Source organism: Phoca vitulina, unplaced genomic scaffold (assembly GCF_004348235.1).
Source record: "Phoca vitulina isolate PV1807 unplaced genomic scaffold, GSC_HSeal_1.0 scaffold12, whole genome shotgun sequence".
In the NCBI taxonomy this organism is placed as follows: Eukaryota; Metazoa; Chordata; class Mammalia; order Carnivora; family Phocidae; genus Phoca; species Phoca vitulina.
The window spans coordinates 12,954,355-12,980,608 of NW_022589715.1; the positions used below are offsets into that span (position 1 = coordinate 12,954,355).

Genomic DNA, 26,254 nt, shown 5'->3' on the forward strand with positions numbered 1-26,254 from the left:
TGGAACCAGATGTTAGGGAAATGTCCTTTGAAGATGGAGGAAGAGGCCATGAGCCAAGGAATGCAGTTGTCCTCTAGAAGCTAGAGAAGGCAAGAAATTGATTCCTTCCTGAAGACTCTAGAAAACAGCCCTTGCAACACCTTGATTTTAGACTTCTGACCATCAGAATTGTAAAAGAATCAGTTGTGTTGTAAGCCATTGTAAAAAAAAAGAACTAAAGAAACCTCTTCCTACTTAGAAGAAATGTTTTATGAAATTCAAATTAAATAAAGTGTACATAAGGAATGCAATTCCATTTTCACGACTCTGTTTATCTTAGCATGGCTATAAATTGAAGAAAATACATTTCTAAATAGAGTTGATTATTAGGAAATACAATTTAAAATTAAGATGACTTGCACAGAGATAGTAATGTTTAAAACTTTTATGATTTTTAACACTTTAATGATTGGAGAAAATACCATAAGGATATTTCAGCATCACTACCTTAAGAAAGGAATTGGAGAGGGCAATTCTATTCCCAGCCATGATGGGATAATGTTTTTGAACTTGTACTTGCACTCCCAGCATAAATAAAAAACTGGACAAAATCTGTGAAACATTGGCTTTCAAACCTTGGACAACTGACAGTGAAGGATTTTGATCACCAGGAAGAGGGAAACAGAGTCTTAATATGGTCCTGATTTTCAGCCTGAAGAAACTTTCTGGATCATAGCACATGGAAGGAGTTTCTAAGCAGAGCATGGTATTGAGGAGACAGAGATCAGGGTTCAGGAAGGCTATAGTCACTGGAATTTGTGGGGCATCATAACAGAGAGAAGGGCAGTACCCAGAGAAAGAGCTCTAAATGTCTACATAGTGTACCATTGACTCTTAGCTGAATACTAAGCTGTGCATACTTAGAATGAGATTTCAAGAGGTTAGGCAAAGAATGATTACTGGGGACAGAACAAATACCAGGACACTATAAACTAAACAATTCTTAGAGCTAACAAAGAATTGAGAGATGGTAGAGTTCTGATCAGACACAGGAAAGAGACATTGTTGAACATTTTGGACATTAGAGAACCCAGAAAGATCATGCCTTTACTATTAAGGCTAAGGTAGGCCTAGGCTGCCTAAACCCTCACCAACAAAGCTTAAAAATAGTTCTTGAACACTGGTCTGCAGACAGCTTAACTGCCTGTCAAAATAAAGCTGACCCTCTTTAAAAAAGGAAGACCCAGGAAAAGACCCTGAATCACCAGGGGAATGTTGAAAAAGAAAACCAAATCTGGAGGCATCACAATGCCTGACTTCAAGCTATATTACAAAGCTGTGATCATCAAGACAGCATGGTACTGGCACAAAACAGACACATAGATCAATGGAACAGAGCAGCCTAGAAATGGACCCTCAACTCTATGGTCAACTAATCTTCGACAAAGCAGGAAAGAATATCCAATGGAAAAAAGACAGTTTCTTCAATAAATGGTGCTGGGAAAATTGGACAGCCACATGCAGAAGAATGAAGCTGGACCATTCTCTCACATCATACACAAAGATAGACTCAAAATGGATAAAGACCTAAATGTGAGACAGGAATCCATCAAAATCCTAGAGGAAAACACAGGCAGTAACCTCTTCGACCTTGGCCACAGGAACTTCTTGCAAGACATGTCTCTAAAGGCAAGGGAAACTAAAAATGAACTCTTGGGACTGCATCAAGGTAAAAATCTACACAGCAAAGGAAACAGTCAACAAAACTAAAAGACAGTCTACGGAATGGGAGAAGATAGTTGCAAATGACATAACAGATAAAGGACTAATATCTAAGATCTATAAAGAACTTCTCAAACTCAACACCCAAAAAACAAATACTCCAGTCAAGAAATGGGGAGAAGACATGAACAGACACTTCTCCAAAGAAGATATACAAATCGCTAACAGACACATGAAAAAATGCTCCACATCACTTGCCATCAGGGAAGTGCAAATCAAAACCACAATGAGATACCACCTTAAACCAGTTATAATGGCCAGAATTAACAAGACAGGGAACAACAAATGTTGGCAAGGATGTGGAGAAAAGGGAGCCCTCTTACACTGTTGTTGGGAATGCAAGCTGGTACAGCCACTCTGGAAAACAGTGTGAGGTTCCTCAAAAAGTTGAAAATAGAGCTACCCTATGACCCAGCAATTGCACTACTGGGTATTTACCCCAAAGATACAGACATAGTGAAAAGAAGGGGCATGTGCACCCCAGTGTTCATAATAGCAGTGTCCACAATAGCCAAACTGTGGAAGGAGCCGAGATGTTCTTCAACAGATGAATGGATAAAGAAGATGTGGTTCATATATACAATGGCATATTACTCAGCCATCAGAAAGGATGGATACCTACCATTTGCATTGACATGGATGGAGCTGGAGGGTATTATGCTAAGTGAAATAAGTCAAGCATGGAAAGACAGTTATCATATGGTTTCACTAATATGTGGAATATAAGGAATAGGGCAGAGAACAATAGGAGGGAGGGAAAGGAGGGAAACCTGAATGGGAAGAAATCAGAGAGGGAGACGAACCATGAGAGACTCTGGGAAACAAATTGAGGGTTGCAGAAGGGAGGGTGGTGGGGGGATGGGGTAACTGGGTGATGGGTATTAAGGAGGGCATGTGATCTGATGAGCACTGGGTGTTACATGCAACTGATGAATCATTGAACACTACATCAAAAACTAATGATGTACTATATGTTGGCTAAATTGAACTTAATAAAAAAATAAAATACACTGAAAGTAAAAAAAAAAAAGGAAGACCCAAAAATTCAGACACTCAAAAATGGAACATTCAGAGTGTCCAACATCCAGTGAAAAGTGACTAGAAAGAAGCAAGAAAGTCTGACCCAAAATCAGGAGAAGAATTAGGCAATATAAATTAGACCCAGAAAAAACAGAGATGATTGAATAAGCAGACAGGATTTAAACAGCTATTATCAATGTGTTGAAGAAGTTAAAGGAAAACGTGAACATAATGAGATAAATAGAAGATGCAGAAAAGAATAACATGAAACTTATAGAATTTAGAAATAAAATGAAATAAACCAAATAAAGTGAAATAAAATGAACACTTCACTGAATGAGTTTAACAAGCAGATAAGACAGTATAAAAAATAAGATCAGTGAAATTGAGTAGTACAAACTATCTAAACTGTAATACAGAGGGGAAAAAAATGGATATGAATACAGCATCAGTGACCTGCAGAACAATATCAAGTCATCTCATTCATTTGAGTCTCTCTGAAGGAGAGGAGTCTGGAAAAGACCACATGAAATAGTAGCTGATGAAAACTGTAAACCCACGGACCCAAGAACTCAGCTTCAAAGAGGATAACACAAACAAAAGCATACCAAGGCATATCATATTCAAATTACTGAAAGTTAACAATGAAGAGAGAAAACAGTCTGAGAAAAAAAGACACGTTAAATACAGAAAATGGTAAGGATGATGAAAAATTTCTTTCAGAAGCAGTGTAAACCAAAACATCTTTAATATGATGAAAGAAAAGAACTCAACATTATCCTAGAATTCTATATCCAATGAAAATAGCATTCAAAGGTGAAGGTGAGATAAAGATTTTTAAACAAAAGCCAAGAGAATTTGCTGCCAGGAAATCTGCAGTACAAGAAATGGTAAAGGAAGTTGTAAGCTGAAAGAAAATTATAACCAATACAAACTGGGATCTACCCAGAGGCATGAAGCATGCTGGAAATATTAGGTATGTAAGTAACTATATTATTTTTTTTCTTTTTAAAGTTTCCTTTAAACATTATTTACTGTTTTAAGTAAAAATAACGTGAGGCTTGGAACAGGTAGAAATAAAATGTATAGTAGAACAAACAATTGCAGTGTCATCTTTAGAAACCTTGTAAATGCAGGTAGTGTCTCACAAGCCTTGTTTATTCCTGTTTTGTGCTTTGCTCATTTTATTTTACTTTATTATTTGCTCATTTTATACATTCTTATTTATGAAATTATCTTTAAGCCCTATCTCTTTCATGATATTTCCTATTATTTTTCATTTGTAGCAGTTCATTAGTTAACTAACTCTAACATGGTATCAGAAAAAGATCATGGGTTTTGGAGTCAACACTACCAAGTTTAAACCCCGTGTTTGCTGTCAATTAGCCATCTATCCCTATTAAAATTCTTTGAATCTCATAGAATTGTTATGACATTTAAATTTGCAAATGTATGTAAAGTGTTTATGCTAGTACCTGGCATAAAGTAGGGTTTACTACACTGATGGTGATACCAAAAAAAAAGGGGGGGGGGGGTTGCTTTAGACAAAGTCTGACTTTGAAGTAATGTGATTGCTTTAAATATTACTTCCATTTGAAGATTTATCATAGAAACTTTTATTATCTTTCATTTGGTTTTATATTAGCAGTCAAGGTGAATAGATTTTTTTAAAGAAATACCAGTGTAAAAACTAGAACCTGCAAAATTAACCTATGATCTTTAAGTCTGGATATTGGTTACCCTTTGGGGCATGGTGAATTAAGGCGGACATAAAGAGATACTTTGTGATACTTTGTTTCTTGATCTGGTTCCTGGTTACATGCGTGTGTTTACTTTGTGAAAATTCATTTAGCTCTACAGTATGCTTTTCTGTGTGTATGCTATACTTAAATAAAAAGTTTAAAGAGAAAATAGTAACTTCAATAAACCAAAGTATAACTACAGGTAGTTCTCATCTTCTCATGAAGGACTCAAGATATTCCACATTTTTAGCTTTCGGTTAGATGTGAAACACATTTAGAGCACTCATGATGGGCAATATTAGTATGAATTTTGATCATTTATATTGCCCCTCTCTTCAGATAAAAATAGCTTCATTTCTACATCCTTCCCTCATGAGTATAAAGGTAATAATATACATATCGATGCAGAAAAGTATAAATAAGAAAGTTAAAATCACCCTGAAATTCTACCACTCAAAGATAATACCATAAATATTTTGGTAATCATCCCTTCAGATAGGTCTGTTTGTACTTCTATTTATACACACACACTTACTTATGAATGGCTCATACTTCTCTAGTTGCTGTTTCATTGATTTCTTCTTTTTTTTTAAGATTATTTATTTATTTGAGAAAGAGAGCAAGTGAAAGCACAAGCAGTGGGGAGAGGGAGAAGCAGGCTCACCACTAAGCAGGGAGCCCGACGTGGGGCTCGATCCCAGGACCCTGGGATCATGACCTGAGCCGAAGGCAGACATTTAACCGACTAAGCCAACCAGGTGCCCCACATTGATTTATTTCTTATTATAGTAAAGTATACATAACCTAAAACTAACCAGTTTTAAGTATACAGTGACATTAAGTACATTCACATTGCTGTGCAACCATTACCACTGTCCATCTCCAAACTTTTCCTTCATCCCATACTGAAACTCTGTACCCATTAAATAATGACTCTGTGTCTGCCCCCACTACCCCACCCCTGCAACCGACACCCAAGTCCCCTGGTAACCACTATTCTATTTTCTGTCTCTGTGTATAATTTCACTATTCTAAGTACCTCATATAAGTGGAATCACGAATATTTGTCCCGTTGTGCCTGGCTTATTTTATTTACCATAATGTTTTCAACATTCATCCATGTTATATAGCATGAATCAGAGTTAACTTCCTTTTTAAGATTGAACAGTACTTCATTGTATGCATGCTTCATTGTTTATTCATCTTTATACAGACATTTGGGTTATTGTGAATAATGCTGTTATTAACGTGAGTGTACAAGTATCTGTTTGAATCCCTGCTCTCATCTTTTTTTTTTTTTTTGTACCATATACTCTGTAGTGGAATTGCTGGGTCAAATGGTAATTCTATATTTAATTTTTGAGGAAACACCATAGTGCTTTCCATAGCACACTGTACCATCTTACATTCCTAATATCAAAAGACATTCAAAAGCAACCACATATATGGCGGAATAGAAAAGGTCACTATGCACACCCAGGGCAAGCTACTGCTCTGCAAACCTGAGAAGACTTTAAGTTTACAATGTAGATTGATCCCCAACACAGAGATACCCTGCAGCAATAAAAACAAAAAAATAGCAAACCCTGGTGAAGGGGGAGAATCTGACCTCAGAGTTGTAAGATTCAAAGGTCTCATTTTCAACAACAAAATCACGAGATGTACAAACAGGAAAATATGGCCCATCCAAAGGAAAACAAATGAACAGAAAATGTCCCTGAGAAAGACCAGATGACTATTTTACTCAACAGATACTTTGTAAACAACTATTTTAAAGATGCACAAAGAGCCAAAGTAAAATGTGGACAAAGGCAAGAAAATGAAACATGAATAAAGTGGAAATATCAATAAAAAGAGAAAATATGAAAAGAAACCAAAAAGAAATTCTGCTGCTGAAGAGTACAATAAATGAAACGAAAAATTCATTAGAGTTACTTGGAAGCAGATTTGAGCAGGCAGAAGAGTCCGTGAACTTGAAAATAGTATAGTTGGAATTATCAAGTCTGAAGAGAAGGGGAAAAAATTGAAGTAAATTGAGCCTAATGGATCTGTAGGACATCATGAAGTGGACCAGCGTACACTTTGTGGGAGTCCCAGAAGGAAAATAGAGAAAGGGGCAGGGAGATGATTTAAAAGACAGTGACTTTTAGATCATTTTGATCATTTGAGATGATCAATTTTACTCAACAGATACTTTGTAAACAACTCAAATTTTATGAAAGACATGAATATAATCATCCAAGAAGTTCCACATACTCCAAATAATGTACACTCAAAGAGACCCATGCCAATGCACATTATAATGCCCCATTATAATGTCAGACTTTAGATAGATAATGTTTAAAGCAGTGAGTAAGGACTTACCATATATAAGGAACCTCAGTAAGATTTTCAGCAGGTTCCTCACCAGAAGTGTTGAGGGCCAGAAGGCAGTGGGTTGATATATTCAAATGCTGAAAGAAGAACTATCAACCAAGAATCTTATATTCAGCAAAACAAGGGAGAAATCAAGGCATTCCTAGATAAATAAAAGCTGAGGGAGTTTGTTACCACTAGACCAGCCTGCCAGGAAGTCAGGGTGTCACCCCTGTAGGGTGTCCTGGTTGAAATTAAAGTGTGATAGTAACTTGAAGCCATATGAAAAAATAAATATCTCTGTTAAAGGTAAATACATGGGCAATTATAAAAGCTAGTATTTTTGTAACTTCAGTTTGTAACTCCTTTTTTTGTTTTCTACATGATTTAGGAGATTTGGGCATTTGAAGAAATACATTAGGCTATGTTTTTGAACTCACACTACAGAAAGATGTATTTTTGTGACATCAGTAACTGAATGGGGGTAGGGACAGAGCTATGTAGAAATAAAGTTTTTATATGCTATTGAAGTTAAGCTCATATAAATTCAAATTAGTGTTATAACTTTAGTGTATTAACTGTAATCCCTATGGTAACCACAAAGAAAATAGCTATAGATTATACAAAAAAGCTAATGAAATAGGATTTGAAAAGTTTCACTATGAAGAAAAGTAAACAGAAAAGAAGATATTAATGCAGGAAATGAAAGACAAAAAAGCTGTAAGGCTTACAGAAAAATTGGCAAAATGGCAGAAGTAGGCACCTCTTTGTCGGTAATTAAATGTAAATGGATTAAACTCTTCAGTTGAAAGACAGAGCTTGGAAAAATTGATTTTTAAAAATGATCCTACTCTATGCTATCTATAAGTCACTCACTTTAGATCCAAAAGTAGAAATTGGTTGAGGGTGAAAGGACAGAAAAAGATGTCCTGTGGAAATGGTAACCGAAAGAGAGTGGAAGTTGCTATACTAATATAAAACAAACTTTAAATCAAAAAGATTACAAGTCAAAAAGACATGCTATATTACTAATGGTTTCAGTAGAATAAGAGGATATAATAATTAATTATACACATCTGTGCACCTAAAAAGATTGTCAAAATATGTGAAGCAAAAACTGACAAAATTAAAGGGGGAAATAATTCTACAGTAATAGTTGGAGATTTTAATAACCTACTCTCAAAGATGAGTATAAAGCCAGGGGCATCTGAGTGGCTCAGTTGGTTAAGCCTCGATTTTGGCTCAGGTCATGATTCAGGGTTGTGAGATCAAGCCCCGAGTGGGTCTCCACACTGAGTGTGGAGTCTGCTTGAGATTCTCTTTCTCCCTCTCCCTCTACCCCTCCCCCCTGCTCATGTGCACAGTCTCTAAATAAATAAATCTTTTTAAAAATGTGAATATAACAACCGGACAGAAGATAAATAAGGAAATAAGAGTACTTGAACAACACAATAAATCAACTAGATCTAATAGACCTCTATAGAATACCCAACAACAGAATACACATTTTTCTCAAGTGATCACGGGACATTCTTCAGAATGGACCATATGTATCTTGACTCAAAAAGCAAGTCTCGATCAGTTTAAAAAATATGTAAAGTATCTTCTCTGACTACAAGGGTTGATTAGAAATCAGTAGAAGAAGCACTGGAAAATTCACAAATATTGGGAAAATAACACACTCTTAAAACAACAGATTTGTCAAAAAAATTCACAAGGGAAACTACAAAGTATTTAGAGATGAGTGAAAACCACAACACAATATATCAAAACTTGTGGTATGGGGCGCCTGGGTGGCTCAGTTGGTTAAGTGACTGCCTTCGGCTCAGGTCATGATCCTGGAGTCCCTGGATCAAGTCCTGCATCGGGCTCCCTGCTTGGCAGGGAGTCTGCTTCTCCCTCTGACCCTCCCCCCTCTCGTGTGCCCACTCTCTCATTCTCTCTCTCTCAAATAAATAAAATCTTAAAAAAAAAAAAAAAACAAACTTGTGGTATGTAGCAAAAGCAGTGCTCAGAGGGAAGTTATAGCTATAAAAATGCTAACATTAAAAAAGAAGAAAGATCTGAAATCAACCACCTCTAACTTTACATCTCACAGATTTAGAAGAACAAGAAACTTACCTAAACTAGCAGAATGAAATAATAAGGATTAGAGCAGAGATAAATAAAATAGAGAATAGAAAAACAGTAGAGAACAAGAAACCAAAAGTGAGTTCTTTGAAAATTAATTTTCTTTGAAAATTAACCAGTCTTTGGCTAGATTGACTAAAAGTGGGAGGACAGAGAGAGAGAGGACTCAAGTCCCTAAAATCTGAAGTGAAAGTGGGAGTGTTACTATGATTCTACGGAAATTAAAAAATATATATAAGGGTACTATGAACAGTTGTGTACCAATGAATTGGATAACACATTTTGAAATGGACAAATTCCTAGAATCACAAAACCTACCAAGACTGAAATAAAGAGCAAATCTGAACAGACTTGATTGGATCAGTAATAAAAAATCTCCTGACAAAGAAAAGTTCTTGACCTTATGTATTCACTGGTGATTTCTACCAAATATTTAAAGAACTAACCCCAGTTCTTCTCAAACTTTTCCAAAAAATTGAGGAAAAAACACTTCCTTAGTTGTTTTATAAAGCCATCATTACCTTGATACACTACAGAAATAAAGAACCAGGATGCCTGGGTGGCTCAGTCATTAAGTGTCTGCCTTTGGCTCAGGTCATGATCCCAGGGTCCTGGGATCAAGCCCCACGTCGGACTCCCTGCTCTGCGGGAAGCCTGCTTCTCCCTCTCCCACTCCCCCTGCTTGTGTTCCCTCTCTCGCTGTGTCTCTCTATGTCAAATAAATAAAATCTTAAAAAAAAAATGGAGTAGAGAACCATAGACCAATATCCGTTATGAACACTGATGCATAAATTAAAAAAAAAATGCAGACAATTCAAAAGGGTTATACTCCATGACCAAGTGGGATTCCTGGAATGCAAGGATAGTTCAATAGATGTAAATCAACCAATGTAATATAGTATATCAACAAAATAAAGGAAAAAAAACACATGATCATCTCAATTGATGCAGACAGAATTTGACACCCTTTTATGGTAACATTCAACAAACTAGGAATAGAAGGAAGTTGCCTCAATGTAATAAAAGCCATATGTGAAAAATCCACAGCAAACATTACACTCAGTGGTGAAAGATAGAAAGGTTTTTCTCTATGATCAGGAACAATGCAGGGATGTCTGCCTTTGGCTACTTCTCCCCAACAGAGTACTGGAAGATCTAACCAAAGCAATTAAGTAAAAAATAAAAGGCATCCAAATTGGAAAGGAAGAAGTAAAATTACCTCTTTGTAGATAATATGATCTTATGTGTATAAACCCTAAAGATTCCAAACAAATCTATTAGTTCTAACAAAACTGTTAGAACTAATAAATGAATTCAGCAAATTAGCAGGATACAAAACACACAAAAGTCAGTTGCATTTCTGTACACTAACAGTGAACAATCTGAAAAGGAAATATGAAGATAATCCTATTTACAGTAGCAACAAAAAGAATGAAATCCTTAGGAATTTACTTAGCCAAGGAGGTGAAAGACTTGTACAGTGAAAACTATAAAAACATTACTGAAAGAAATTAAAGGTATAAATAAATGGAAATACATTCTGTGTCTATGGATTGGGATAATTAATATTGTTAAGATATCAATAGCACCCAATCTGATCTGCATATTCAATGCAATCTCTATCAAAATCCCAATGACTTTTTTTTAGAAATAGAAAAATCCATTTAAAAATTCGTATAGAATCTCAAGGAAGAGCTAAAACAGTTTCGAAAAAAAAAAAAAAGGATTCACACCCTCTTATTTCAAAACTTACTATAAAGCTATAGAAATAAAACCAGTGTACTACCTGCATGAAGACAGTCATAAAGACCAATGAAATAGAATAGAGAGCCTAGAAATAAACCCTTACATATATGGCCAAATGATTTTTGACAAGGGTGCCAAGGTGGGGAAAAGAGTCTTTTCAACAGATGGTGCTGAGAGAACTGGATATCCACAGCAAAAGAATGAGGTTGGACTCTCACCTAACACCATATATAAAAATTAAGTCAAAACAGATCAAAGACCTAAATGTAAAAGCTAAAACTGTAAATAAAACTCCTAGAAGAAAACATAGGGCAAAAGCATCATGACATTGGATTTGGAAGTGATTTCTTGGATATGACCTCAAAGCCACAGGTTTTGTTTGTTGTTACAAAAATAGAACAAATTGGACTTCATGAAAATTAAAAAGCTTTACGAATCGCAAAACATAGTAAAAAGAATAAATAGAATAAAAAGATAACCCACCAAATGGAAGAAAATATTTGTAAATCATATATCTGATAAGGGATTAATATATATATATATAAATATATTATATATATATAAAATTCTTAGGGCTCAACTGAAAATATATATATATATAAAATTCTTAGGGCTCAACTGAAAAAACAGTCCTATTCAAAAATGGACAAAGGACTCAAATAGACTTTCAAGCCTTTTAGAATATTTCTCCAAAGAAGATATACAAGTGGTCAATAAGCACATGAAAAGATGTTCAGAATTACTAATCATTAGGGAAATGCACATCAAAACCACAATGAGATAACACCTCACACCCATTGGGATGGCTGCTATTAATCAAAACAAAACAAAATAAGTGTTGGCAAGGATATAGAGAAACTGGAACCAGTGATCACTGTTGGTGGGAATGTGAAATGAGGACAGCAGCTGTGGAAAACAGTATGGCTGTTCCTCAAAAAGTTAAAAATAGAATTGCCATGTGATTCCACAATTACACTTTTGAGTATTACTATGGACTGAATGTTTGTTTTGCTCCCAAAATTCATATGTTGAAGTCCTAATCCCCAGTGTGATAATATGGAGGTGGTGGGGGTTTGGGAATAATTAGATCATGAAGGCGGAGCCCTTATGGATGGGATTAGTGCCCTTTTCAGAAGAGACACAAGAAAGATAATCTCTGTCCATGATGTGAGGATACAGCAAGAAGGTGTCTATCTGCAAACTAGAAAGAGGGCTCTCATCAGGAATTGAATTAGCCAGCACCTTCATCTCGGACTTCCCAGTCCCCAGAATGGTTTGAAATGAGTTCTGGAGTTCTGTTGTTTAATTCACCAAATCTGTGGTATTTGTTATAGCAGCCTGACCTAATAAGATACTCATACCACGAAGTGGGGTGCTGCTGTACCAAACATGTAAAAATGTGGAAGCAGCTTTGGAACTGGGTAACGGGTAGAGGCTAGAAGAGTGTTGAGTTGCAAGCTAAGAAAAGCCTACTTTGCCAGGAATGGAACTTCAACGGCAATTCCCGGGAGGGCTTAGGAAAAAAAAAAAAGCTGGAGAGAAAGCCTCCATCTTGTTAGAGAACACTACTGTGTACATAATATTGGTAAAGATATGGATGTTAAAGGCCATTCTGATGAGGTCTCAGCTGGAAATGGGGAATATGTTACTGGACAATGGAGAAAAGGCATTTGTTTATAAAATGGCAAAGAATTTGGCTGAACTGTGTTTGGGGTCTAGTGTTTTGTGGAAGTTAGAACTTGCAAGCAATGAAATTATATATTTAGCTCAAGTGATTTCTAAGCGAAGTATTGGAGGGGAGGCTTGGTTCTTCCTTTTTATAGTAAAATGCAAGGAGAAAGAAAGGAACTGAAGAATTAATTGTTTTTCTTTCTTTTATTGAAGTATAGTTGACACATGATGTTACATTAGTTTCAGGTTTACAACTTAGTGATTCAGCTTCTCTATGCATTATGCTATGCTCACCTTGAGTGTAACTACCATCTGTTACCATACAACACTATTAAAATACCCTACACTGTACCTTTTATCCCAGTGATTTATTCATTCCATAACTGGAAGCCTGTATCTACCACTCCCCTTCACCCATTTTTGCCCCCCCCCCCACCCCCCCCCCCCACCCCTCTGACAACCATAAGTTTGTTCTCTGTGGATCTGTTTCTTTTTGTTTGTTCATTTGTTTTACTTTTTAGATTCCAGATATAAGTGAAATAATACAGTATTTGTCTTTCTCTGACTTAATTCACTTAACATAATAACCTTTAGGTTCATCCATGTTGTCACAAATGACAAGATTTCATTCCTTTTTATGGCTGAGTAATATTCCATTGTGTGTCTATACCCCATCTTTATCCATTCGTGTATCAATGGATACTTGGGCTGCTTCCAAATCTTGGCTATTGTAAAGAATGCTGCAATAAACATAGGGGTGCATATATCTCCTCGAATTAGTCTTTCTGTATTCTTTGAGTAAATAGTAGTGGAATTACTGGATCATATAGTATTTCTATTTTTAAGTTTTTGAGGGACCATACTATTTTTCTCCATTTTCACCAATTTACATTCCCACCAAGAGTACATGAGGGTTTCCTTTTCTCCACATCTTTGCCAACAATTGTCATTTCTTGTCTTTTTTATTCTAGCCATTCTGACAGGTGTAAGGTGATACCTCATTGTGGTTTTAATTTACATTTCCCTGATGATTAGTAATGTTGAGCATCTTTTCATGGGTCTGTTGGCCATCTGTATGTATTTGGAGAAATATCTATTCAGATATTCTGCCCATTTTTTAATCATTGTTTGGGGTGGTTTTTTGTTTGTGTTTGCTTGGGGTTTTTTGGCATTGAGTTATGTAAGTTCTTTATATATTTTGGGTATTAACCCCTATTTGGATATATTATTTGCAGATATCTTCTCCCATTCAGTAAGTTGCCTTTTTGTTTTATTGATGGTTTCCTTCACTTTGCAAAAGCTTTCATTTTGGTGTAGTTTTAATAATTTATTTTTGCTTTTGTTTCCCTTGCCTGAGGAGTCCTATCTAGAAAAATGTTGCTAAGGCCAATGTCCAAGACATTACTGCCTGTGTTTTCTTCTAGGAGTTTTATGGTTTCAGGTCTTAACATTTAGGTCTTTAATCCATTTTTAGTTTATTTTTGTGTATGGTATAAGTGGTGTAGTCTCATTTTTTGCAAGTAGCTGTCCAACTTTCCAGCACCATTTACTGAAAATCGTGTCTTTTCTGCATTGTATATTCTTGTCTCCTTTGTCATAGATTGACTATATAAGTATGGGTTTATTTCTGGGCTCTGTATTCTGTTCTGTTGATCTGTATGTCTTTTTTGTGTGTGGCCAGTACCATAGTCTTTTGATTACTATAGCTTTGTAATAGATCTTGAAATCTGGGATTGTGATACTTCCAACTTTGTTCTTTCTCAAAGTTGCTTTGGCTATTCAGGGTCTTTTGTGGTTGCATAGAAGTTTTAGTACTATTTGTTCTAGTTCTGTGAAAAATGCTTTTGGTACTTTGATAAGGATTGCAATGAATCTGTAGATTGCTTTGAGTAGTATAGACATTTTAACAATATTAATTCTTCCAGTCCATGAGCATGGGATATCTTTTCATTTGTTTGTGTCATCTTCATTGATTTCATCAGTGTTTTATAGTTTTCAGAATACAGGTCTTTCAGAAAGCTCCTTGGTTAAGTTTATTCCTAGGTATTTATTTTTTCTGGTACAAGTGTAAATGGAATTGTTTTCTTACTTTCTCTGTTATTTTGTTATTAATGTATAGAAATGCAGCCAATTTCTGCGTACTATATCCTGCAATGTTACTGAATTCATTTATTATTTCAAAGAAGGAATTGTTAAGCAAAAAGGAACCAGAACTTAAAGATTTGGCATAGCCTCAATCTGTACATATTGCAGAAAATGAGAAAGCATGTTTGGAAGAAGACAACAAGGGTATGGATGACCAACTGTTTGGTAAGGAGATTAGAACGTGTGTTAACCGTGGACTTCTTCAGCGACCCCAGCAAGATCACTGCCAATTTGAACTGAAGGAAATGGATACAGGTTGGAATGAAGGAAGGCTGTCAGACTTAGATTCTACAGGACAGGACGATAAACAAACCATTAGCCTTTGAACCTGCACTATTTTTCAAGGAAAGGAAAGAATGTTCCAAAAGCTGATTCAGAGATCATCAGGGCTGCCATCTTGGTTCTAGTAATCCAGACTGCCTCCAGTCAAAGCCATAGAGTAGGACTGCTGGCAGGGCCCTGGGGGTGTGACCCCCTGCCTGGCAGACCCTCAGGTTGGGTGGGGCCTCCACAGAAAGCCACAGCATGGGGGTGCCCCACCAAAACATGGGGGTGATATTGCCACCTCAGTGGGTCTGGAAGGCAGAGCATTGAGTCAAAGAGGATTATTCTTAAATCTTAAGATCTTGTGGCGTTTGCCTTGCTAGGTTTTGGAATTGCTTGGGACTGTCACCTCTTCCTTCTTTCCTTTTTCTCCCTTTTGGAATGAAAATGTCTATCTTATGCCAGTCATGTGTTCATAGCTGGAGAGGAATTTTGCCTCAGGATCAGTCATACCTTGAGTCTCACCCATACCTGATTTAGATGTTTATTGATTGATTATTTTTCTAGTATAGTTGACACAATGTTACATTAGTTTCAGGTGTAAGGTTTAGATGATATTTAGATGAGACTTCGGACTTTAGAAGTTAAAGTTGATGCTGGAACGAGTTAACACTTTTGAGGTGGTTGGGATGGAATGAATACATTTTGCATTTAGAAGGACATAAATTTGGGTGGAGGCAGAATGCTATGGACTGAATGTTAGTATCTCTTGGCCATGTGAGGATACAGCAAGAAGGTATCCATCTGCAAACCAGGAAACAGGCTCTCAGCAGGAACCAGATTGGTTGTTGGCACCTTGATCTTAGACCTTCCAGCCTCCAGAACTGTCAGAAATAAATTTATGTTGTTTAAGGCACCCAGTCTATGGTAATATAGGTAGGTACACAAAAGATTTGAAAGGGCTTCCAAGAGATATTTGTACACTTATGTTCATAGCATCATTATTCACAATAGCTCAGTTCAAAGCAACCCAAATGTCTGTTGATGGATGAATGGATAAACAAAATTTGGTATTTGGTATATACACACAATGGAGTATTATTCAGTTTTAGAAAGAAAAGAAATTCTGATACATGCAACAATATGGATGAACCTTAAGGATGTTCTGCTAAGTGAAATAAGCTAGTCACAAAAAGACAAATAGTCTATGATTCTATTTATATAAGGTACCTAGAGTAGTCATTCATAAAGGCAGAAAGTAGAATGATGGTTACCAGGGGCTGGTGAGAGGAGGGAATGGCGTGTTATTGTTTAATGGGTGTGAGTTTCAGGTGTCTTGTTTTTGCCACGAAAAGTGTTTCCACATGGTCCAGGGCTTGGGCAAGGGCTCCAGGTGCCTGTAGGGAGAGGCTCAGGCAGAACCCCAGACACCAGAGGGGGCAAGAAGGGCCCCTCAAAGGCTGCTAGGCTCTGCAGGCGCTCTTAGTCTTACATGAGAGATCCTCACCCAGCCTGGTGGCTGGCCAGCCTGCGGAGGTGAGTCAGGTGGTTGCCATCTTCTTGACGAGTGTCACCTCCTTATCTAGGAAGTGGTTCTCCCAGAAGTGGAGGTCTGCATGGGCAGAAGCCGGGGCTTGCAGATGCCAAAGGGCGTGGTTCAGGTTTTTCTCCAGGGGCATGGTGTTTTCTGAGGTATCCAGGACTTTGCCCCACTCATCTTGGGGTGGCTTCTGTACCTCCTGGAAGAGGGCACTGGTTCTGCATCTTCAAGAGATGCTTGGTGCCCACTTGTGGAGGAAGTGGCCCCCTCCCTGCTGAGCCACATCATAGTGGTTGAAATAGAAGCTGAGGAGAGAGGTAGGTATGGGAGGCCTGCAGGTGAATGTTGACCAGGAGGTTGACGGCGGAATAATTCTTATGAATCACAGACCCTCAGTGGAATAATTCTGACCAATCTAGGCACTCACGGTTGATGGCAGTAAAGAGCTAAGATCGAAATAATGATGTTGGCTGGTCCCCTAGGTGGAGGATGGCTGAGAGACGATTCCAAAGATTGCAACTAGAAAGGTGGTTGGAGGCTGTTCTGTCCGCACACTGTTGGAGCAAGAGACAGATCCCCGCCACCCTGGGCACATTGCCTGAGTTTCAGTTTTGAAGGTTATAAAGAGTTCTGGAGAGCGATGGTGGTGATGGTTCACAATAATATGAATGTACTTAATACCACTGAGCTGTGCACTTAAAAATGGTTAAGATGGAAAATTTATGTTATGTGTGTTTACCACAATAAAAATCTCTCTCCTGTTCATCAAACACATAATATAGACCTATCTTACCTCTAGTTGATGATGTTTTGATACTTTTAATATGTTTGGGTTTTCCTTAAGTTGCAGGATTTTATAAATCATTAATGAATGTAGAGATTATACTCCCATAATCGTGGGAACACTATTATTAGAGCAAGCTCTGGAATATATTCATTTACAGTATTTTTAAAGTTCCTTAGTACTAGTACCAACAGATGCCCTTACCAAAGCAGTTTTGAAATTTTGCTATAGTAGGATTTACTTTTAAGTTACTTTAATGTTGTTTCTGGAAAAAATGAAAACCTATTACATTAATTATTTTAATTTTGTTTATATCTTCCTCTCTGTTTTCCTTGTATTTTTAATTTTTTTAAAGATTTTATTTTTAAGAACTCTCTACACCTAACATGGGGCTCGAACTCACAAACCTGAGATCCAAAGTTGCACGCTCCACTGACTGAGCCAGCCAGCTGCCCCTGTTTTCCTTTTAATAGACACAGTTAGGTCACCATAAGAACAGATTTGAGTGCCAATACATTTCCTGGTTTACCTTTAATTTTTGGTGTTTTGTGTTACAATCTAAATTTAGATATCCAAAGAGAAGAAGAAAAAGTGAAACGGTCAGTGAAAGATGCTGCCAAGAAGGGTCAGAAGGACGTCTGTGTGGTTCTAGCCAAGGAGATGATCAGGTCAAGGAAGGCTGTGAGCAAGCTCTATGCTTCCAAAGCTCACATGAACTCTGTGCTCATGGGGATGAAGAACCAGCTGGGTAAGAGAGCAGTTACCTTATAGCTTCCTCATTAATGCTGATGCTCTTGCTCTTGTTATCAGTACTGGCTGGTTTCCTCGAGTAGGAGAAACAGTCTCAGCTCTGGTTTTTGTTCTTTATATTGTCTTCGTTGGGGTGTTACACAAATGCAAAATATAATTATCACTATCATATTAGGATTCATTTTCTTTTGCCAGAGTTGTTATAATAATGGCAAAATATGCATATTAATCTCCTTTACTTAGAATATTTTCCCTCGTGTGAACAGTGTTGTAAAGTGACCTGAGCGTTGAATCATGGGAGTTAAGAAGTGCGTTAGAGGAGGAGGAAGAGTGTTCACCCCACCTGGGTACAGACCACCCTAGGCAGAATTTTAAAATAGTCCACATTTGCCTTTGGCTTTCACACCACCTCCTTTTCTGCCTTATCTCTGGCTGCCTACCTAATGCTTCCTTACATCTTAGGAATCTGTAGACTATGTAATGGGTATTCAGCACACATGTGAATTATCAGTTTAATTTCTAAAAATTTTTATAATATTTAAAATAAACATAATTAAGTTTTCTTTTATTGTCCAGTATAATACTATTGTGATCTTTTACATGAATCAGTCTTCAGGTCAGTGGCAGCTTGAGTCATAGGTTAAATTTTACAACCAGTTGGTTTCTGGTTTTAAATTAAGAAGTCCTAACTCAAAAGTATCATTCCTTGAGAATGGCAGCAAGTGACTGTCAGATATTTAGACTTGAGTACTGACTCAGGAATTACAGTGAAATTTTTCACTAAGGAATGTTTTCAGCTCTCTGTCAGATACGACACTGATGATATATCACACTCAAAAGCGAGGAGGCTTGAATATTTCAGTTTAGAGGCTGGTGCCAAATGAGTACCTAATCCATTATTTGGTTGTGTTTGGCTCTGAAGGTACTCCTTTGTGTTCAATGTTAACATTTAGATGTAGTTGTTAAAAATGCCTAGTAATGAATATATCATCAGTTTCTTTCTCCAGATACTGAAGACACTAATAATGGATTGGGAAGGACCAAAAAAAAACCAAAAAACCCAACCATACCACATCATCTTAACTTTTAAAATCTGTTATTTCAGCTCTAAGTAATTACACACACACACACACACACACACACACACACACACACACTCTTTAAATTTAAATACTGGCTGTGTAATCTAGATACATGCCTTTGAAGAAGCCAGAGTACCATAGAGTACCGGGAAGAAATAATCTAATCTTAACCTGCCAGTTTGAAAGCTTAAGTATACTCTTGCCTTTCACAGCCAGCAAGGAAGGTTTTATATTTACTTATTATTCTTTCTGCAACATGCTGTAAGGGTAAGATACATGTTCAGTTGACCACGGTGAACTTACTTTAAAATTTTTTAGTATTTCCTTTACTGAATCAACATTAGAAAACATCTAGCTTACTCTGCTCCCCCACTTCTCCCATGAATAAAGCACCGTATGCACAGCCTCTTTCGTTTCCCCAGTTGCAAATATAAAAGTACACTGGATAACATAGTAGATGCTTAGGTACCTGTCACCCAGAAGCAATAAAATTTGACATCTTATTATATTTGCTTCAGTTTTATATTATAGAAGAAGCCGTATTACTAAAGTTGAAGCTCCTTTAATATGCCTTCCCAGTTCCAGTCCCTTCTCTCTCAACCTCCCCATGGGTAACTGCTGTCATGAATCTTAAAATGTGTAGAAATGTTTTTATACTATATATACAATTCTGCATTGTTTTTTTCCATTTATCATTGTGTTTTTGAAGTATACCGATAATGATATATTTTTAAACTACTGGATGGTGTTCCATCCGACTGATGTGTCACATTTTTTTCCTTCTCCCATTAATGGACATTTAGGCTGTTTTTAATTTTTTGCTATTACAGTGCAGCCGTGAACGTCTTTTCACTTTCGCACGTGCATTAAGGTTTCTTTAGGACAGTTATATACTCAGAAGTGGAATTGTTGGGTTAAAAATAACTGTGTTTAAATTTTGGTAGAATTGCAAAATTGCTATCCAAACAGGCTTTACTAATTTACATTCCCACCAGCAGCGGATGAGAGTTCTTTTTTCCATACCTCTTCACCAACCTTTGTCAGACTTTGTAATTTTTGAGAAATGTTACCTTGTTAATAGCAGATAACATTTCTCAGGGAACTAGTGTACTTGATCAGGGTCTTCTGTTCACCTTTTCTTTCTGTATACTGATTCCTAAAAACCTTTTCAAACGGTTACAGCTCACAAGCAATATGCCTGAAAAATCCCTTCTTCTGTAGCATGTTCTTTCAGTAGTAAAGGTAACAAAAGCTCTCGTATGTACTGGAGAGAAGTCAGAAGCTTGTTATCCTTTATCCACCCATAATAATATATCTTATCATTGGTTTCAAATATATATTGTTTGTGGTTTTATCACAATGGAAAAGTAAAATATCTGCTGTTTGGTCTTTAAATTTCAAAGTGCTCCAAAGCTCTGTTCTAGATCCCCTGCTGTTTTCCATGTTCTCTGTCCCCCAGGTGACCTCACCTAACCTTGTTCCTCCAAATGTTGCTTTCCACATTTTCATGTGCAAGCCCAACTTTGTCACCTAGCGTATGGGTGGCATCTCCCCTTCTTAGTGGGCATGGCACAGTTGCCGCGCCTGCGCAGAAATCTTGGCGGGTCGGACCTCAGCTGTACACGCACTTCCTGCCTGCATCTTCCCCTGGGAGCCCAAGACCTCACACGCTTTCGTCTGTGAGTAATTCCACATGGATTCCTAAAAGACAGGGGTTCTGTCCCTTCTGTTCCCTGCTCTCTTAGTTCTTGGATGTGTTCATGTGATCACTTCCTTGTCATTTTGTTTTCTGTTTCTTTCTGGAAGCAAAAGATTTTAGTTGTCAGATTTCCCAGACTGATCCTTAAATTTTCTTTTTTTTTTAAAGATTTTATTTATTTATTTGACAGAGAGAGAGAGCACAAGTAGGCAGAGAGGCAGGCAGAGGGAGAGGGAGAAGCAGGCTCTCCACCGAGTAGGGAGCCCGACGTGGGGCTCGATCCCAGGACCCTGGGATCATGACCTGAGCCGAAGGCAGCCGCTTAACCGACTGAGCCACCCAGGTGCCCCCCTTAAATTTTCTTACCTTTCCTGTTTTCCATTTTGAAAATCATAATAGCACCTTCCTCATAGGGGAGGTGTGAGGCTTGTTCACCGCCTGGCACGTGGTGAGTGCTTTATATGTGGGTTCAGAATATCACTGTCACTGATTTTGTCACTGCGTTTTCCTTTCTGAGAAATTTCCTCTACTTTATTTTCCGTTCTTTTCTTGAATGCTTTATTTTGGCTGTCTTAATTTTATTTACAGAAAAGGGTTCTCTGATCTTTTTTTTTTTTTTAAGATTTTATTTATTTATTTGACAGAGAGAGACACAGCGAGAGAGGGAACACAAGCAGGGGGAGTGGGAGAGGGAGAAGCAGGCTTCCCGCAGAGTGGGGAGCCCCATGCGGGGCTCGATCCCAGGACCCTGGGATCATGACCTGAGCCGAAGGCAGACGCTTAACCACTGAGCCACCCAGGCGCCCCTCTCTGATCTTTTTTTTTTTTTTTAAATCATCCTATTCTTATTTCGTGAACACAATTTTTTCCTCATATCGACAGTCTTCTTTCTGAAATGTTCTAGTGTTCCTTGAACTGTTTCTCGGAGCTCCTTCTCTCCACCCCTTTCTTCCCTCTGTCTCCTCTTTTTTTAAGGAAGAAAGGGAGAGGGAGAAGACGGTGGGGAGGCTGGATTAAGTGTAGGCTGCGTCAGGACCTTCCCCAGTCTTCTCAGGCAGATAGACTAAGCTACAAAGAGCGAAATGATAATACATTTAATAAATGCATTTTTTTTTAGCCCCTGTTATGTGCCGGATATATTGCTGGGCACAGGGGATGAAATAATCAACATTACAGGCACAGTCATTGCCCTCTAGAGTATGGGGTGGAAAGCAAATAATCAGATAAATTTAACAAAAATAAAAATACCTAAAAAATAATAAATTTAAGAGTGGATGCCCTGCAAATTTGCAATAAGCACCAGGGGACTGTTCATGTGATCAAGGGAACTGCAGTCAGCGATGGCTCCTTTCAGGGACTGATGGTACCTGCTGGAGGACGTGGGTTGTGGCGGATGGGGGCGGGGCCAACCAGACTGCCGGAAAGCCCTGGGGCCAAAAAGAACTGTGCACTTAAAGCACTGAAGGAAGTTCTGGGCGGTTGGGGTGCCTGAGAGCAAGGGGGAGGGATGGCCAGAGAGGCTGAGCAGGAAGGTGAAGAAGACGGTTTTTACAGCTGTTAGGAGAGCAAGGGTTTTCAGAGACAAGTTCCGGTTGAGACAGGCGGTAGTGATGGCGCAGATAATATGCAAGGGGAGTTCAGAGGAAAAGTATTTTGGGGAGAATCGGAGTCCTCTCAGTTGATTGGTTATGGTGTACAAAGGCACAGGTGAAATATTTCAGGCTGTGTTCAGCAGACAGCACTTGATTCCGTTTGACAAGAGCACATTAAGGGGGGCAGTGGGAGGTAAAGCTCCAAAGGTAATTTGGAGTCAGTTTGATAAGTTAAACTGAGGAGCTGTCATTCATCTTGTAGGCAGTGGAGCGCCGCGGCCGCCTGCGAGCCCAGACTGCAGTGCGCGAGGGCCTGGCACAGCGGGATGGTGGGCAGGGGGACCTGAGCCCCCACGGCAGGCAGGGCCTGAGTAGCTCAGTCCGACGGGATGCAGTGGAAGAGAGGACGCTAGGAAGACCCAGTCTGGATGCAGACTAAATGGACGTAGTGAAGGTATAAATAAGCTGGAAATGCTCTAAGCCCTAGCCTGAAGAATGCAGGGCCATTAAAAGACACTGGAAACCCAGGCGAAGGAGGAGGCTTTGAAGAGAGAATGGAGATTCTGTTTGGGGCTGACCAGATTGACTCCAGCAGGATCGCCCTGCTTCCCTAGCACCTAAGCACAATGCCTGGTAGGAGGAACCCCCAGGGAGGGTTGTTGAGAGGGTCTATAGTAGGATGTTCCTGTTGGCAAATTAATAAATACAGCGGAGAAGGTAACTGAAGGTGGCATCAAGGACAGGGCAGGAGGGAGAAGTCTACATTTTGGAATAGAAAAGAGGAAATTAGGAATACTGTACTGGGAGTTCCTGAGAGATTAGGGTCTTGCCCTCGATGTCCGCCCCCCCTCCCTCCCCCAGCCTGCTGCTGCTTGGAAAAGCCACCATTTGATGAAGTCATTTTCCTTAAGATGTTTCTTCAGTTAAAATGCAGATGTCCTTGGGAAGGGTAATATGTTAAACCTTGTCAGCTATTAATACATTGTCATGGTTAGATGCTTTCCAAGTGATCGCTTTCTGACAGCAGCTTCTTGCAGAATAAGACAGATGATGAGTATGCTTTAATTGGGGGAGTAAATTAAGAGAGAGGTTCAAAGGTGGGGCAGGAAATAGAATTGCCGTGCGATCCAGAAATTCCGTCTCTGGGTGTATACCTAAAAGAATCGAAAGCAGGGACTCAAACAGATATTTGTACATCCATGTTCATTGTCACATTACTGACAGTAGGCAAAAGGTAAAGGTTAACCCAAGTGTCCATTGAAGGATGAATGGATAAACAAAATGTGTGTACACGCAATGAAATATTATTCAGCCTTAACTTAAAAAGGAAGGAAATGCTGACACGTTGTTACAATGTGGATGAACCCTGAAGGCATTATGCTAAGTGTAATAGGCCTGTCACAAAAGGACAGGTAACAACTGTATGATGTCACTTGGGTGGGGTACCTAGAACAGTCAGATGCGTAGAGAGAGACAGTACAGTGGTGGTTGCCCGGAGTTGGAAGGAGGGGACATGGGACATTGAGCGTTTAATGGAGATAGAATTTCAGTTTGGGAAGATGAAAAAAGTTCTAGAGACGGTGGTGACAATTGCACAACAGTGTGAATATGATACTTAAAAATGGTTAAAACAGTAAATTTTATGTTATGCATATTTTGTCACAGTAAAAATAAAGGTGGGCCAGGCCTGGATGCTGAACCATCGTGGAGTCCTGGAGGCAGGGACTGAAAGGGAGCTCTGAGCCCGTGGGTAGTTGGGGCAGAGTGGCCAGAGGAGCAAGAAAGGCAATGAAAAGAGAGGGTCAGGCTAGGGCAGCCCCTCTACCTAGGGACCTGTTCCGATCTCCTTCTGTGGCCTGTTTTCCTTGCTTTGATAGGAGCACTTGAAAGTGAGTTTGCAAAGTATAGATCTTTGAAGTGAAACATAATGTTTGTGAAATTTAAACTGATGTTGAATCAAAAATTTTTAAAAGTTACGCAGGCTTACTGTAAAAAAAAAAATACTGCATAAATATATAAAATAAAAAGTAAGTGTTCACCAATTCCCTTGTTTTGGCCTCAGCTCTCTCCACCAATAACTACTGTTACAGCGCCATCTGGAGTGGCGGGCAGTTTGCTTTGTTTACTCTAATAGTGTGTCATTTTATATATAAATGACATGTATATATAATGAAATACTGTTCTTACATAAGCATATAATTACACGTATTACATACAATGGGCAATACAGTAATAGATATGCATACATACATATTTCTTACCCAGGTCTCCAAGTCCAAGCCCATAAATAAACACATAGGAACAGATTTTTCCCTTTATTTGGAGTTTAAAATGTGATCTAGCATATACAAGATAAAAATTCAATTTCTATAAGATTTGCTGAACAATAATAATCTTCTAAAATATGTATCTGTGTTATGTATTGTCCATGTGTTTATTCAGTGGTTTTAAATGTTTTCCTTCAAAACTTTCACAAATTCAAAATCTATAGAGCAAATTGTCTTTTTCAGATGAAATATTTTTCCTTTGCACAAACAAAATACAGTAATAGAAATTTTTAAAAGGGTAAAAGCATACCTCCCTAACAAATTGCTTCTGTTTGTTTCCTTTTTAATTTTAGTTATTGTTGATATGAATACTTCTTTTACTGAGCTGTGAGTGTACAAGAATATATAATTGACATTAAGTGAATGACATGACATAGTTGTCCTAGAATTTTCCAGGTCCTGTCTGGAGCAAGCTGGATCATCAGAAAGCCACATTTTCATCCCTCTTAGCTTTGCTTCCCACAGAAATGCCTTTCCTGAGCTATATTTGCATAGTATTCCTTTGCTTGTTTTTTTGATGGAAAAGAGACAGCTATATGAAGACTATTTCTATAACTTCTATACAATTACTGGTATAGTCAGTAAAGATTGGGGTATGAAATTTCTGTTAGAACCCAGTGCTGGAAAAAAATGATCTTTCCCAGCGAGACAATATGCTTCTACCAGCCTCCTTACCAAGGCTCAGAACACGGTTAGCCTTTGTGCCCCAGCTGTTGAGATGCTAAAGCTAAATTTATTCTCAGTTGCAGTAGCTCTGCCAGCCTAGGTCACTGATCCCCAACGGAGGGCAGTTTTGCCCTTCAGGGGACATTTGGCAGTGTTTGGAGACATTTTTGGTTGTCACAACTGGAGGATGGGGGAAATGCTACTGGCATGTGGTGGGTGGAAGCCAGGGATGCTGCTAAACACTTAGAATGCATAAAACAGCCACCTACAGCAGAATTGTCCAGCCCAAACCATTCAGCAGTGCCACTATTGAGAAACTTAGGCGTACATTTGTGGAGTCAACTCACCCTTTTTAGCTTTTCTATTTATTTTTTTTAAGATTTATTTATTTGAGAGAGAGAGACAGAGTTAGCAACAGGGATAGTGAGAGAGAGCACAAGCGGGGAGGAGAGGGAGAAGCAGGCTTCCTGCTGAGCAGGGAGCCCGATGGATGCGGGGCTCCACCCCAGGACCCTGGGACCATGACCTGAGCCGAAGGCAGACGCTTAACCGACTGAGCCACCCAGGAGTCCTGCTTTCTCTATTTATTTTATCATACCTGCTAATGCAATGTCTTTGTAATAAACCGTTTCAAATTATTTTTTCAAGTGGTAGCATATAAATTATAAACTAACTTGATTTTAAATTTTAAAAGTTTCCCAAAGGTGCATGGTGCCAATAATTTTTAATGACTGTAATTCTCTTTCATGGCCTTTGGTTGAGTTTCCCATGTTATAGAATGTGTACTGTCTCCTTTTCCTTTTAATTTTTATCTTTCTGTTCTTTATTTCTTATTATGTATCGGATGTTTCTTATAAATCATTTATCTTTTAACTCTTTTTCTGAACCCTATTATAAGGAAGGAGTATCTTACTCTCTTCAAAGATACTTTATTTCTTTTTTTTTTTTTTTTTTTTTTAAAGATTTTATTTATTTATTTG

General features: G+C 38.2%; 1 protein-coding gene across 3 annotated transcripts in view; it reads left to right on the forward strand.

The window, feature by feature from the left end:
* The window catches only part of LOC116636101 (charged multivesicular body protein 3), a 110,493-nt gene that overhangs the window by 72,699 nt on the left and 11,540 nt on the right, over window positions 1–26,254 (forward strand). For all 3 annotated transcript variants that reach the window (XM_032410514.1, XM_032410511.1, XM_032410513.1), the window contains one exon: window positions 17,727–17,906. In XM_032410514.1, coding sequence (XP_032266405.1) covers window positions 17,727–17,906 — 180 coding nt within the window. The remainder of the gene's footprint in view (window positions 1–17,726; window positions 17,907–26,254) is intronic.